The sequence below is a fragment of the Anoplophora glabripennis genome, unplaced genomic scaffold (assembly GCF_000390285.2).
Source record: "Anoplophora glabripennis isolate ALB-LARVAE unplaced genomic scaffold, Agla_2.0 scaffold37, whole genome shotgun sequence".
Classification (NCBI taxonomy): Eukaryota; Metazoa; Arthropoda; class Insecta; order Coleoptera; family Cerambycidae; genus Anoplophora; species Anoplophora glabripennis.
The window spans coordinates 90,866-106,988 of record NW_019416243.1 but is presented as its reverse complement, the minus strand read 5'-3'; the positions used below and the strand labels follow the sequence as shown (position 1 = coordinate 106,988).

The 16,123-nt window shown below is 29.3% G+C and overlaps 1 protein-coding gene across 1 annotated transcript in view; it reads left to right on the top strand.

The window, feature by feature from the left end:
• Positions 1–7,423: 7,423 nt before the first annotated feature.
• LOC108913192 (ETS translocation variant 4) overlaps positions 7,424–16,123 on the top strand; it is a 55,540-nt gene continuing 46,840 nt past the window's right edge. Inside the window, exon 1 of the mRNA XM_018718695.1 lies at positions 7,424–7,474. Within this exon, the coding sequence (XP_018574211.1) occupies positions 7,424–7,474 (51 nt within the window). The remainder of the gene's footprint in view (positions 7,475–16,123) is intronic.

Sequence of the window (16,123 nt, the reverse complement as noted above, 5' to 3'; positions counted from 1 at the left end):
AAATTCGATACCAGACTTCTCGTACCAGAAATTTCTCGATACGAAATTTTATGTATTTACTATAATTAATAATAGCAACACCCTGTATCTCGGAAACCATCAAATTTTGGACTAAGATAACTTGGATTAGTTCATTATATTTTGGCCCTAGGTATGCCTGATAGAATTTTGTCCAGACCTTTATAGAGACACCCTATATAATTTGCTGTTGTCAAATTTTGTTGTACACGGTGATTTATAACTTTGGCTATAACTTTAGAACCATTTGCAGGAATTAACTTATTTTTTGGATCCACCATATGTCATCGAAGAGCAACAGACTCTTGATAACATTATTCAAAATTCCAGGACCGTGTTGGAAAATTTCTCATATTTGAACAAATAGAAAAAACCTTTCTGTATATTTCTTCTATTATTTCATTCAATATACTGAAAGTACATAAGCCAATGACAAAAACAATGGATTTAATATCGTAATCATACTTTCTTCAACTTTTGAATCAACAATGAAATTTTGGTAAAACAATTTTTTTAATCAGCTTTAAGCGAAGAAAACAATTGAAACAGACGTTTTCATAATTCAGTTGGATATTATCATTAGTTCATAGTACAATTTAATAAATTTTACAGATCCCAACGGAAATAGGAATTTTTATTCAGTTATCAGAATTGAAATGTTCCTTCTGTGAATTTGAAAAAACCGAGAACTTATATATAATGTAGGTTTCTAAAAAAAATGGAGTTAATATTTTTTTATTAAAAGTTCTTCCTCATTTTTCTTAAACAGAAAATAAATATGTAATTATTAGTTTTACTTACATATTTTTCAACAACTGTAACGCATATTTCTTGGATCAAAAGTAACACAATTATAGTCATTTTATCTTTAAAATCAAGTTGCTCAACGAAGAATTTTACCTATAGGTATGTTTAAAATAAATATTTTCACTTAAATCTGAAACAGCATATTTGAAGGACTCTAGTAAACAATTTCATTGCATTTGCATTTTACTATGGGCTTGATTCTAGGTAAATCATTCTTTATGTATTGGTTATGCGTAGGAGACCATCATCTTTGCCAATTATGATCTTGTTGAACCTTGGTTATTTGAGCTCCATGAAAATATTAGCTCTCTTAAGTTTTAAAGCAACAAAAATAAGAAATCACTATCAAAAATCCAAGATTTTTATATGTTGATAGATGCTTATTTAGTTATTTATTTTTGTTTTATTTTTTAGTACTATATTTTGATGTGAATTTAAAACACCAAATATAACCCCACCTTATATACCACCATACACAAACTGCAAATCTACGTAAGAGTTTTGTTGCATTGCATTGCATTTTCAATAGTAGATAGCATTTGTCCCAGTATTATTATTTCTTTTATAAACAATACAATATGCTTCTCTAGATGAGATAGTTACTTTAATTTTTGGTGCAACCCATTAGTGAAAAATTTGAATTGATATAGATAGGGTTATAATAAATGTAGTTAAAAATCGTTTATTATTTTTGTTGAATATAACAGATACTGAACATCTGTAGTTTTGCTTTACAAAGGGAATAGTTTTATATCGTTCATTATATGTAGTAAATAATATATGCTTTTCTAAACGAGAAAGTCTAGTTAATTTAATATTTGGCGAATACGCCAGGTTAGTTATTCTAAATATTATTTTTGTTAAGCATAATGTAGAGTAAATGTGGACATTTCTGCAGAATAAAGATATAGTTAACCCAAAACTCATTGATTATAATAAAGATATGGTTATCCAATAATCAAAAAATACTCTTCTATGGCAAACGATAGCTATTTTAATTTTTGGTGGAGGCGCTAGTAAAATATTTAAATATATATTGTTAAAAATAGTTCAGTATTATTTTCGTTTATTTCAAAGTAAATTATATTAATCGAGCATTAATTAAGTGATATCAAAATGATTTGCTCTTTATTTATTTTATTTAAATGATTTTTTTATCTTGCTTTAACTTATTCTTGTTTTGTTTTTCTATTTTGTGCTATGTGCAAAGTGTATTTATTTGTTAAATTTTGTTAGTGAAAATTATATTAGCAAACAGAAAGATTTGTTAGACTCTTATTTTAAAAATATGTACGGTACTAACAGTAATTAAGTCCAATTAAAAATTAAAAACAAAAAATTGTGTAGGCGCCGTTCTATGTGCACTGTGACAAAATCACAAATATTTTCTAAACTATTAATTTTACCAAGTTGAACCAAGAGGGTATTATCGTTGGCAAATTCTTCAGGGAACTTATTTTTGATATAGACAGTTTGCGATCGTCATCGTCAAAATTCTGGATTGTTAACCATTGGACATAGTCCGTCCCTGGCGTTCTGGGTATAATGAAGTTTCACTTACAACATCAAAAACAAGCTGTATGCATGTCTTATCGATAGCCAAATTTACATCATGCTGAAGTTAATGGTTTAGAGACTGCAAATAAAAATAACTTTTTAATTTAATTTTCTCTTTTGAGGGCCCGTAACTTGTTAACGAAGGACCGTATGAAAAAAATGTATATGAAGAACTGATATTATTTTGACCTCATCTATCTGTACTCGACTTTTTTGTATCAAGTACCGGACACCCAGTATATACCTACAAACTGTATCTACAGAATTATTCACATAATATTCTACCTCATTATTTTCGGTTTGATCTCTTATAATAACTGAGATATGATCAAAAACAGTCTAAAGAGTTCATTGTTAATATACTCTTTCGGCCATATATTCCTTATTACAAATAAAGATAGACCTATTAAAGCCTACAACATTGTAATCTTAAGGAAGCTCAGATTTAATAAATATATCCAAAATGCTACATCCAAGTATTGCTTTGAAAGAACAGTTTTCACGAAATAATTTCTGCAATACCATTTTTTTTCTAAAGTAAAAATATAAGGGAGTAGAATGTTATGTGAATATCATATATCCTTGTTAGAGAAAACAAACTTTTGTAGTAACAAATTAACTTTTTAATATTATATACGACTGAGACAATTTTCCTACATTTAATATTATTAAAAATTACAGTAACCTTCAATTACTTTAATATAGTTAGAAAGAGTTTAGTTAGACGAGTGAATCTGGGAATGACAGCTCTTTTGAGAATTAAACTTATTATAGTTGCAGGTACATTCTTCATAGGATGCATTTAAAGAGTGCCAAGTTAAAATAGCTCCGCTGATGTTTAATTACTTCTGAAATAAAAGTAGTGCCAGTTTACTGTTCTTACCATCGTATACTGTGAAATATGCATATATCATCTCTCATTTTTTGGTGAAGGTCGAACTATCATTCTCCCTTACACATTTATTTAAGTCAAACACTTAATATACAGGGCAGAAGAGGTGGAAATATGATATACTTACTGTTGAGAGGACAAACTAGTATTGATTGGTATACATCAGAGTTACTCTATCACACAAATTCCCAAATTCACTCCAGAAATCCAATGAAAATATTTTATTTTCTACAAAAATACACACCAAAACACACATACAAATACTTGCTATAATTTTTCCGAAGTCAATTGAAGAACCAATATCTTGAAGGTATGTACCAGGCTCGGTCGCTAAGCAGCAACTCGGTATTGAAATATTTGAAAAACTTGTTCCCACATTTATTTAGCCATACCCACATACGGATCTGGTCGAACGAAAAGTGCAGGTATAAGCTCAGTTGAAGAATGAGCGTGCGTGCAAAGAGCAATGCGCACTCTTTTCTGTGGTCCATTCGCCTAGCAGTGCAGTGCGGGAATGCGGAATTTGGTGTGATTCAGATAATTTTAATCTATTATAGGCACCCTTCTATTAAACGGTCATATTACATAAAGGGAAAAATAAGAGGGATATTTGGTTTACTAATATTATTACGACATGGCATTTTGGAGACCTTTTGAAACGGAACAAAACGAAATTTACCATCATGTATAATAAAATTGTTTGAGGACATAAATAATTAAAATATGTTGTTGGTCAAATGAACATATTATAATAGAAATTTTCTACACATTATATACAAATTATTATAATTTCTACCTTTGGCAGAAAACTTTTTTAGGGACGCCCATGAAACTCATTAAATTTGATTGCTCGCTTTTTTTATGCATGTTCAGCTGACTTCGGAAGAACTGTACATAAGATTGCAGATGAGCATAGTGCATACCCTACAAGTAGAAACGTTTGCAGAACTATTGAACAAAATTCTAGCAGTGAAATTCATAATGCTTTTACTTTTTATCGAAAACGGTGTAAAAGGGAAGAGAATACAGTCCTTTTATATGCAAAAACTCTTAATAAAATCGAACGGTTCTGTGGATTTGATTATCAAATTAATCCAAATCATTACAGTACTCAAAAGAGGCTATCAGAGTTACCCAATAATCAAAAGACAACAAAAGCCGTAGTGAAAAATCTAGAACCGTACCACTTCGTCTCCAAAGCCGCGGCAAGTGAGCACAGTCGCATCAGGCAGTCTTATCGGTTGCTTCTACAGTCTTGTCATGTCATTAAACCCGTCGTACTCTAATTAAAGTCAAAATTAAATGTATTTGTTGCATACAATCAAGACCTAACTCTTGTACTTAATTAACTATATTTATAAACAGGAAGTATATTAGACAATAGCATATAAATCAACTCGGATCAGTTTCGAAACTTAGTTGAAAATAATACGAAATCTTGCATATTGGTATTAAGTCATTCACTTTTGTATCTATCAAACAGAAAACCAATGAAACTCTCTGTAAACTTACCTCAAACCAGCTATGCCTTTTAAAAGTGTCAGTTTAGTTCACACGCTCACACATCTATTTTAATTCATACATACAGGAAAATCTTATAATAATTAATATAAACAATGGTGTACAACGTTAACCCACAACTGAAAATACTTCTGATTCACAAAATTCACATCCAGAAGTACCAAGACCTAGCAAGCAATAAGACAAAGAGTTCGTAATAAAATGTGTCCTAAAATGTTTCATTTCCGAAATACTGGAGTCAAATGTACACCTGAAGAATCACATTTTTTATGACTTTGGAAAATTGTATTCAATTCACATGGAATTTGGTAAGATGTTCATTGTTTGTAACATATTGATATGGATACATCAGAAGCGTAGCTAGAGGGAAGGACTTATTAATGTCTGTCATTAAAAAATGGCATTTTTCGCAACAGCGATACTATTTTCTGCAAAAAAAATCTGTACTATTGTTTCATTTTGATGACTAACCGTTTTCGATATAATCAACAAATTGTGTTTAAAAACAAATCTACACAAAATATTCCAATTTATTTTAATTCCTTCTAAAAAAAAAGTCAAACAATTACTTTAAAAAAGAGTACAACAGTCCTCCTCGTGCTCACACACATTTTCGATGTACTTCTAAATTTAAACAGTTACAAAATTTAATTTAACTTAGTCAAGTGATTTATAAATACATAACAAGGCTTGTCAAAACTTTTGGTAAATTAATTTAACGATCATTCTGATAAGCTTTAAAATGGAATTTTTCAATAGAAGGAATGACTAATTTGCACTACTGTTTAGAAATAACCGCCTTCAACTTATGCAATAATCTCAAGGAAGATTTAATCAACGTCGACAATCTAATAACTATATCTTTTCAGCTGACAAAAAGTCATAGAGGTAGAGGTAGAGATGAAGATCATCAAAATATGAATGCTATAATTTTGAACAAAGTTGAAGATAAACCAAAAACACATCTTTTCTTTGGATAAATAGTACTACAATTTTAAATAATTCAATTGTTAAAAAAATTTTGCGCCATTCAAATTGATATAACTAAATTACTATATAAAGAACTTAAATATAAACAGATTAACAGAAAAATAATGACATAGATGCAAGAAAATGTAACATGTACTAGATTTGTGTTTTCATCAATTTATCTGTTTACATTGGTTACCCGTCTTGATTTCGCCTCGACCCGAAATAAACAAAATTATTCGACAGAGTAACACTTTTTATTTTCGTGTTCCAGCTATTGAATTCTATATTTTATAAATATATAAGTATCACTAGAAAAGTTTTATTGTATATTATAAAGAAATTTTAAAAATATATATTTTCATATACAGCACGATAAATATACATTTGCCAACTTAAACTACACACAGAAAATACTGTTGTAAAAATTCACACAATTGTTCCTAAAATCGTGACAGGAAAAAATTGTGAGAAAATTTGACATTTACAATGTGATTCTTTTGTACAGTTGTAAAATTATTACCAACAAATTATAGATATTCTTAAATATTCAAACAACATTGTATGAAAGTCTGATACAATTTATTCCTGTCACGATTTTAGGAACAATAGTGTGAATTTTTACAACAGTATTTTCTGTGTGTAGGACTAGGATAGGAAGCTTTTCAAGTATTAATTAGCAATTTATGTACTTATGTATAAATGCATTTTTAAAAGAGATTAACAGTAATCTATTTCATATATGTACTAACTAATATTTATGCAAAATTTCAATAATATTTAATTGTATTTGATAATCTTAATAATAGGTAGTTAAGATATATTTTTTTTTGAAAAATTGAAATAAAGAAACATATTTAATTTTATTTATTTTCACCTAATATGCATATGCACTAGATTAGCATTAATGATTGAAAACCTTTATCTTTAATATTGTAATTTATGCCGCAGGATAATATAGACTGGAAGGAAATTTGGTAAAAACTCATTAAAATTTTTCTTCGTTGTTAGATAAACAATGAAATTTCGTAATAACGCTAGTTTTGCGATTTCGCAAAAATATATTCGCACTCGATCTAACATGAACCTTTAGCCTTTAGCGACAATATTATGTTAATTAATAATTGATTAATAGGAATATTTTTAGCAATATTCTAAGAACCTCTTTAGGACTACCAAAATTAACTATTAACAAGAGAATGTATTTTTTATATTAATAAAAATATATATTTTTTTTGGTACTCACATACAAAAAGTTAACTTTTTTTTATTAATATCTACATATACTGTTGAAACCTTTATAATGTAACATTTACCATCTTGAAAGTTCTAAAGCCTCAAGCAGAAGCAACTCTGACGACGTACTCAAAATCATTAAATGATTGAATAGTTATTATATGCATGTGGAATCTCGCAAGGGCGTTTCAGTCACGGAGGCGTGCCCCAACACCCCACCATTGCTCTTTCAGTTTCAGCAGGTACAAGATTTTAGCTTTGCGAGCACATCATATTTCCTTTCAACGCCGCTTTCCGCTAAAGTCACAGATTTCACAGTCAATTAAGCTCTCAATCATTTGCTGAGATAAAGTATTTAGTGGTACTCACACGATGGCTAATTTTGTGATAATGGTATGATTTTACTACTCGATGAATTGGGCCATGAACCAGGATCAAGAAGTTCCCGCTCCTTTCAGTGAAATCAGCAGACTTGTAAGTTGTATTTCAATATATTTCAGGCGGTTTATAATTTTAAATTGCTGCTAATTGCTTAAACTATGGTAACAATTAAAAAAATGTTTGTCACAAAAAATGTATAACCGGATCCTCCACCATTTTTAACAATAGATTCAAACAATGTTTATTGGATTTCAAATTTATTCAGTTTTTCCTTGCATACAATTAAAAATCAGACTTCTATATATACCTACAGTGGTCTTTATTAATGTAATGTGGAATGTTTTGTTTTTTTTAATGGTTTCAAATTCTTCACTTTTGAACATTTCGTCCACATTCGGGGACGAACGCATACTACTTAACCAAATTAAATTTGAGAAACAATAATAACCATTTATTTGTAGAAATTTATTTATTGAAAGCAAACGGTATTTATTCAGTTGACGTTTGTATTTGACAAAAAACAGAATAAAATATGTACTTAAAAAAACTATATAAACCTTGGAAAACGTTAAATAACTGGATCAAATGAAGATATGTAACTGCTTTAAAGGAATTGTATTCACGGATGAATTTATTTCCTAAAAAAATAAACGGCTTATAAGACAATAATTTAGTTGCAAATGTAAAAATTTTGTTTAAAATGCACATTAAACTACACAATTTCTAATTATAAAAAAAAATTTTCTTAATTAAAAAAAATGTAGGACATATTTTGATCATATGGCAGTTAATTGTTGTTTTTGTCCAAAACTACACAGTTTCTTGAAGTCTGTATTTCAAATGATATTTAATATAATTCTTAACGATTTTTAATTTCTTTTTTGTTATGTTTGTTATGTTATGTTACTGTCTCATTTTTCAGATAGCTATAAACACTTACCTAGTCCTATAGAATTGAAATAAGTTGTCAGTACAGCAGTACTGTCGACAGAATATAATAAAAAAGCAGCTCGATTAAGTAAGTAAGTAAGTAAAATATTTATTAGTTCACTTTGCATAAGAAATACAAAATACCCTTAGGGTGTAGAACTCGTCAATTATATATAGTAAAAAATAGTAAAAAGTTAAATATTTAAATATAAGAAGTAATATTAAATATAAAACAAGGTGCACGCCAATACTAACATTGCTGATAAGTAAACACAAACAAAATAACACAATTAATGCACTGATACATACATGCATAGTATAATGACAATAAATCAATATATATTATCTTCAAAAAATTCATTTGAAGTATAACATGCTTTATCTAAGAATTTTATTTAATTTTACCCTAATATCTTTGCACGGTAAATTTCTTATACCTAGAGGTAATTTATTATAAATTTTAAGTAATGAATATGGGACATTTCTTTGAATATAACTATATTTTACTATATTTTCAGTCACTAATGCATTTTTGTTTCTGGTATCATATAAGTGAGATAAGTTAAAATCTACGAATAAGTTTATATTTTGCTTAACAAATATAATTACTTCATATATGTATAAGCTCACTCATTAAAGAATACTACAAAAAATGTTTCACTTATCTTGCAAGAAATAAAGTGTGTTTCGAAATAAAAATGTGTTAGAAATAAATTACATTTCATTTCAACTACTCGTATATTATTTCAAGAACATTTTTGGATTTACTTTTAAAATTTTAATAGTGGTTATACATTTACATTGTTATGTTTTGCTTTCGTAAGAACAGCTTTACAATAAACCTCCATATCCATCTTATAGAGATTATGTTGACAACTGTCGTTTTTCAAAATTTGTTGATTATTATGAAACGAGTGATATTTATCTTGTTTTTGGCCTACCTCAAATTTAGCTTATGCTACAATATATCCTTTCGAAGGCCATCTAAAATTATGTAGATATGCATATACATAACTGTTGACTGCACTTGACTTTTAAATTTGTTCGATTTTTATATCCAACGATTTGCTTTCCGTAGGTCAATTCTAATTCCAATAATATTAGACCTTCACCCCTTCGAATTATGTGTCATCTATTTAATAAACTTTGCAGTCTTGCTGACATCTGTAGCAGTACAGTATAGTATTGTACCTATAAAATAGTAATTTTTTTCTTTTTGGCATTTATTCATTTTAATTATACAAATATACACGCTATTTAGGTTTTAAATGGATTTTAATTTTTGAATTATCCTGCGTTTTTATTTACATATATTTTCTTTTATATGGTTTTTCTAATACTATAGGTAATTTATTTGTGACATTTTTTATTACTGTTTCAATTTAAATAGTATTTCTGCCACAAAAAGAAAAAAAATTAACGTATAACCTCTTGCGCAAAAGGACCAGCCAATAAGTTGATTTAAAAAAAAATAGTTATGCCTAACTGGAAAGAAAACAAAAAAAAGATAATTTTTCTTCTCCAGTACAATAAATATTACAACACATGACATAGTTAACATTTCGAAAACCGCTTTGATTTTAATCTTAAAAATCAAATTGACTTAAATTTAAATGTAATATTTTTTTAGATTTGTTTATCGATCTTCCAAGGAGATTTAAGATATATTGTTACTTACTTTATCGTTGAAAAAATTCAACAACTGTTATAATTTAAGGAATATTAACATTAAACGGACTCATATTAATAGAAACGTTTTGCATGAAACATCTCCCCTCGAATAATATTACGTGTTTTTTAAACATCCTATATTTTATTGTCCCAAACGTTTAATAAAAAATTGACCAAAATTTTTTATGATAAATCGATATTGACATCTTATCTCCATCATAAAGTTTTTCATAAAGGAAGAATTTCATTTATTAATACAGTTTACATAGAAAATATTGCGAATTTTGGATTCGAGCTGCTATTAAAAAAATTAAATAAAAAGTATACACTTCTTCCCAAACCGTAAAATGACATTAATTTCACATTACGTAATTCCTTTTACGTCATATTTCTATAACCTATCATTGATGTGTGTAACTCATTGTGTTGTCACGTCATGTGGGTGTAATGAAAATATCAAAAAATGCTATATATTTGTTGAAGTTTGAATTGAACTATATTTAAATTTCATTTCTTGTAAAGGGGTGGAGTTCCGATTTCTTTTTTATACTCATATAAAGTAGATACCTTCGAAATATGAAACAACCTTGACATATACAAAAATGAAGAGAATAACTAAAGTTGGTCGGAAAAAGTAACTTTTTATTCCAAATTTGGTGCAAGTTACAAAAATAGCAAATAATAGACATCAAAATACAACTTCATTGATAAAATTCGTATTAATAAAAATGTTATGTAGTAATTTTTCTCATTTCAGCATGTTATAAACAATTATTACTGAAAATACTTATATCACAAATTTACGTGGAGAAAAAGTTATTAAAGTTAAAGTTAAGTACAGTTTTACTTGCTTTTGCTGCTAAACCGAAGTAAAACAAAATAGCACCGTTAATTTTTAAATGTTTGTATAATTATGAATGTTTCTAGCAATCTTGATTTTAATTATTTGAAGTTAGTAGTGACAAAATAAGATTACATTTTAAAGAAAAGATAATATCTCTACTTATTGTTTCATCACCGTATTGCCACATCCTCAGAGCACTATTACAATTTACTTGTACTAGTAAAATTGATATAATAATATAAAATATACTAATGATTCATATTACAGATTAAAATATTTGAAGAATTATAAACATTTAAAGCTCAATGTTTAAAATTTTAAATTAATTTAAATTTAACGGTTTTGATGTAACAAATAATCACAGCCACACACAAAAAAAATTGGGTATACTTTTTATGCGACATATATTTTTCGTAGTAATTTGGCCTCCTGAACACGAATCTNCAGATAAAAAAAGAAAAACTACATTATCTAACCGCTTATATAAGGACGAGTGTGGCTGCACACCAGATCCAAGCATTAATAAAATTAAGAATAATACGGTTGATAAAATACAAAGATTTTTATCTGTGCGTTAAGTTCAATTAGTTAACACCAATACTGCATGAACAAATTGTCAAATCAGAAATTTTGTTTTAATGAACAACTTTTGGACCTTACTTTATAAACAATCAACTTCACTTCAACCATTTTAAATAACAATAGGTAATAAATAATATTTTAAAGAGAATTTGAAAACATTAGCAAATTATAAATTGATGTTAATGAATTTTTATAAACTTTTTAAATTTTTTTCAAATTTCAATTTTATTAAATTGTTCAGTGGAGAAAACTGTTTCATGGCCTTTTTTATTTAATAATTACAAATTATTTTTAATTTTACGGCGGACAGTTACAGTTCTGTAGAAAATAAGACGACTATTTTGAACCAGATTACGCGTCATTTATGGAATCTGCACTTACATGGTTTTGCTGAAAGTATGCATTTTGAAGGCGCAACGATGATTTTATAGTTAATTTAATACTTCATTAAACTCAAAAACTAGCAGTAGCAGAAAAAACTAATCACACCAGTGTCACGAACTTATCATTTTCCTAGAAATAACTTATATATTTTCAAATACCTATTTCGCAAAGTTTTCGATTAATATCATCTTATTATAGTTTGTTTGCCCTGAATTGAGAAATTATTAGACTGATTGATCTAAATTTTAAAGTAGCTATAAATTACAAAAAACAGTACTAAAAATTACAAGTTCAATATGTCTAATGCATTCCCGAATGCACACTTAATTAATAAGAAGGTATATGCAAGTTTTGGTTAATTTAGGGTTTTTATTAAAAAAGTAAAATTTTACATTTTATTATATTAAATTTACTTTCACAGAATTCTCGGAAGAAACGTGAAGGAAACTATAAACTATTCATCGATTTACTGTACGTGAAAAAATGTATGTTCTCGGAGAATATATTAATTGTCTTTTTTGCTAAGTTATCTAAAACTATGAAGAATCCTACACTTTGGTTAGAAAACTACTGCAAACTGCCAGCGTTTTTGTTGAGTACATTAAAAAATTATAAAACAAAGAAATCTCTCCAGATCATAATTATTTACTAGCGTGCAGAAGTATGTTCTGTAGTTAATTATTATTTTTTTATTTGTAATACTTACACATAGGTATAATATAATTTTTAGGTTGTAATAATTCTTTTAACTACCTACTTGTGTTTGACGATACAATGAACTAATTTGAAAGTTTCTTTTGAAGAAGAGAACAATATGTCTCTCGAAACATCAAGAAACTTAAACCGATGACGTGGCAATCAGCTCGGAAATTATTCAGCTGTTTGTACCTCTACTAAACATTAAGACTACGATTTTAATACGATAATTTTCGTAAGTTCTCCGCCTGGCTGAATAGAATTCATAAGATATTTTTTTAATGCAAAATGTAAATCTACAAAGCAATGCGTTAAATATACAGGACACTGATTTCGCAGAACTTCTGACAATTTCCTCGTAAATTCAGGTGGTGACTTGACAACTTAGAAAAGACAAATGGTGGAAGCCCTCAGCTGTAGTCGAAGGGTTTTTTTTAAGATTTATTAACATGCAAAACTAGTATTTACGAAAAAAATGAGCAAATATCCCCTACAGTTGAAACAAGGCAAAAAAATTGTTTGAATTTACTAAGCCTAGTTTTTTGGTAGTTGATTACAGTAATTGTGTACACAAACATACTGTGGTCAGTTAAGTGAAACTGAGAACAGGTGTCTCAGGTACCTACACTATCAAAGTTGCCTTACCTACCGAGGTAATAAAATGAATTTACTTTGTACGTATATACATTGGACCAGCTCTGTCCCCACATTTAGCTGACTGACTGACATAACTTTTATTTATATGCAATATAGCATTTGTATAGGAATTTTAGTATATTCATTTTATTACCTCGGTGGTAAAAATTTAAGAGGTAAAGTATACCAATTTTTTGAACTCGGATTAGGATTCAGCGTCGAGAATACATAGGAATACCAAGGTCAGTCATCCAGATCACGACCTTTTTCTTTGGTTCTGTGTTATGTAAACCATGTGTCAAATAAAGGACCTCGTTGCTTATCACTGCCCCAGTATTTTCTAACTCCAAACCCTATTTGATGCAGGATAATGCAGACCCCCATGTTGCGACTACTTGAAAGTAAACAATATAGAGTTACTGCCTCATCCAGCTAACAACCCAGACCTCAATCCCATTGAGCATGTATGGGTAGGAGATTACGTAACTTGGGAAAGCTTCCTGCCAACCTCTGAAGTAGAGTTTTTTTCAAATTGTTTGTTGGAAAGTGCATTTTACTATGGACTATGTGTTATTTTCGAAGAAATATCGGGGCGAACTAAGCAACGCGTCAAGCAATCAAATTTTTCAAGAAAAAAAAATGATTGGGTTTTATCATTATGGAGATGCGGCATCGACTCGCATCCATTTCGCATATATTTTTTCTTAAAGTACAGATAATTACCTACAAAATGAAATAAAATCGTCTTGATACGATGAAAATTGACGTAGCTATGCGTATTAGAAAAACAGCAAAATTTCAATGAAAAATTTTGTTGCAAAAATTTGTTGCGAAGTGTAGGTATATCCAAAATTGTAGAAATTTTACAGTTATTACACAAAACAATTTTAATTATTATTGAGAATATTTTTGCAATTATGCAAATGTAATTTTCCCTAATTCTGTAATGATAATAATTTTCCATATGTTTTCGTTGCAGTTATGACATCTAAATTTTGACCATAAATCGTTTTTTAAACTTCAGGTAATATGTTAACAGAATAATAATTATAGAAACCGGCGGCAACGTCCATAATCTAAAAAGTTATGTCATCCTTGGGGGAAAGTCTTCCGCCGAATTTCTACATTCTTAATGAGGAAATAAGACAATTTAGAGCGATGAATGTCGTTCGAGGTTGTCGGGGCTTTCAATTTACAAATTGATTCTCACTGTTAACGAACAGTGTTTGATGCCATCAATCATGTTGAAANACTACGACAACGACAACGACAACGACAACGACAACGACAACGACAACGACAACGACAACGACTACGACTACGACTACGACTACGACTACGACTACGATTACGATTACGATAACGATAACGATAACGATAACGATAATGATAATAATAATGATAAAGTGCTTTGCGCCACCCCCAAAACCAGTCTCTGGATCCGGGCCTGGGTTACTATGAGACTGAATATTTAATCTCAGTGACATCTGCTGTCTGCTGCCATTTGTTTCTCCAATAGTATTTTTGCCACAACTTAAACATGTAAATTATGATTAAAAAAGTGACGACAGACTTAGAAAATGCTTGGCAAGTAGGATGCCAACCATAATTCCCGAAATGTCTAGAGAGATATGAGAAAGTCTTCAAGCTATTTGCAGTGTGATGAAGATTTTCTCATATCTCTCTAGACTTTTCGGAAATTATGGCTGACATCCTACTTGCCAAGCATTTTCTAAGTCTGTCGTCACTTTTATAACAAGAAAATTTTTGAAAATATCACAGGATAGGTAATGCTAGCCCATGTAAAGAAATGAAACCCTAAAGTCTCCAGGAAGCTTTTGGGCTGAATACTCTATGTCTATGCTCAAACTCACAGACATTTTGCATAAAGCTGTTGATATTTCAAAATAATTATGTTACGTTAATTGCTTTTCTTAAGAGAATATTGGACATAAAGTAAAAATATCAAGAATCTTTACGCACATGTACAATTTTCAAATAATTTTTCTCATGAAGTCTATTTAAAAATAAATGTAGGAATGGTATTTGGAATAGCACGGGCATGCAGAAGGGAAGACCCATATAATATGAAAATTAATGACATTGAAGATGAAGGTGCGTTTATAATAGTAAATGTTCCCGACACTTAAACGCATATATCATGAACATTTACAATATCAAATCAGGGAAATGAGACAGTTAATTATTTGGAATTTTATAGAAAATATCTACCATCCGACCAGAACAAACAAAGTCAACTCTCTTATTCTTGACAGTGCGAGATGTGAAGGTCACAAACCAGGTAGTGAGTAGTTGGCAAGTAAATTTGCACAGTGTTTAAATTGACGATCCGGCTTATACCGGACACACATTCCGAAGGAGTTCTGTCATTGTTCTGGCAAACCAAGGAAAATATATTATAGGTCTTAAAAAGCACGCTGGGTGGCGTTCGTCCTCTGTAGCTGAGGAATATATTGAAGACTGTGGAAAATAAAGATCAATTTTCAAACAAGATGTTATTTGGAAATTCTACTGTGACAGAAAGTGATATCGCAACCCAGAGTGTTATTACAAAATGTGCAGCAATTATAGCATCATCAGAAGAGAAAGCTGTTTTAAATCCGAATTCTATTGCTCCAATAATAGTTGTTCAAATTGTAATTTTAATGTTGTCTTCAATAAAAATTATTTTTTAAAATTCTACATTTATTACAAAAGTTTAGAAACATTAATTGATAAGAATTACAATAAATTATTTTGTTTGTATTAGAAGATCAATCTAGCCGTTAACCAACCCATTACAGAGAAAAAGGTGATGACGTTGCTCAGGGGGATCTCTCTAATATTGGACATAGAAGGCCAATGTTCTCCCAACACGGATTTTCTTGTTGACGAGACGGCAGTGCATTCGCATAGCACATGTAGTACTGTCTTGTCTTCCTGTTCACAGCCCCTACAAAGAGGTCACCTGTCACCAGACGAAGATTTGACCTAAACAT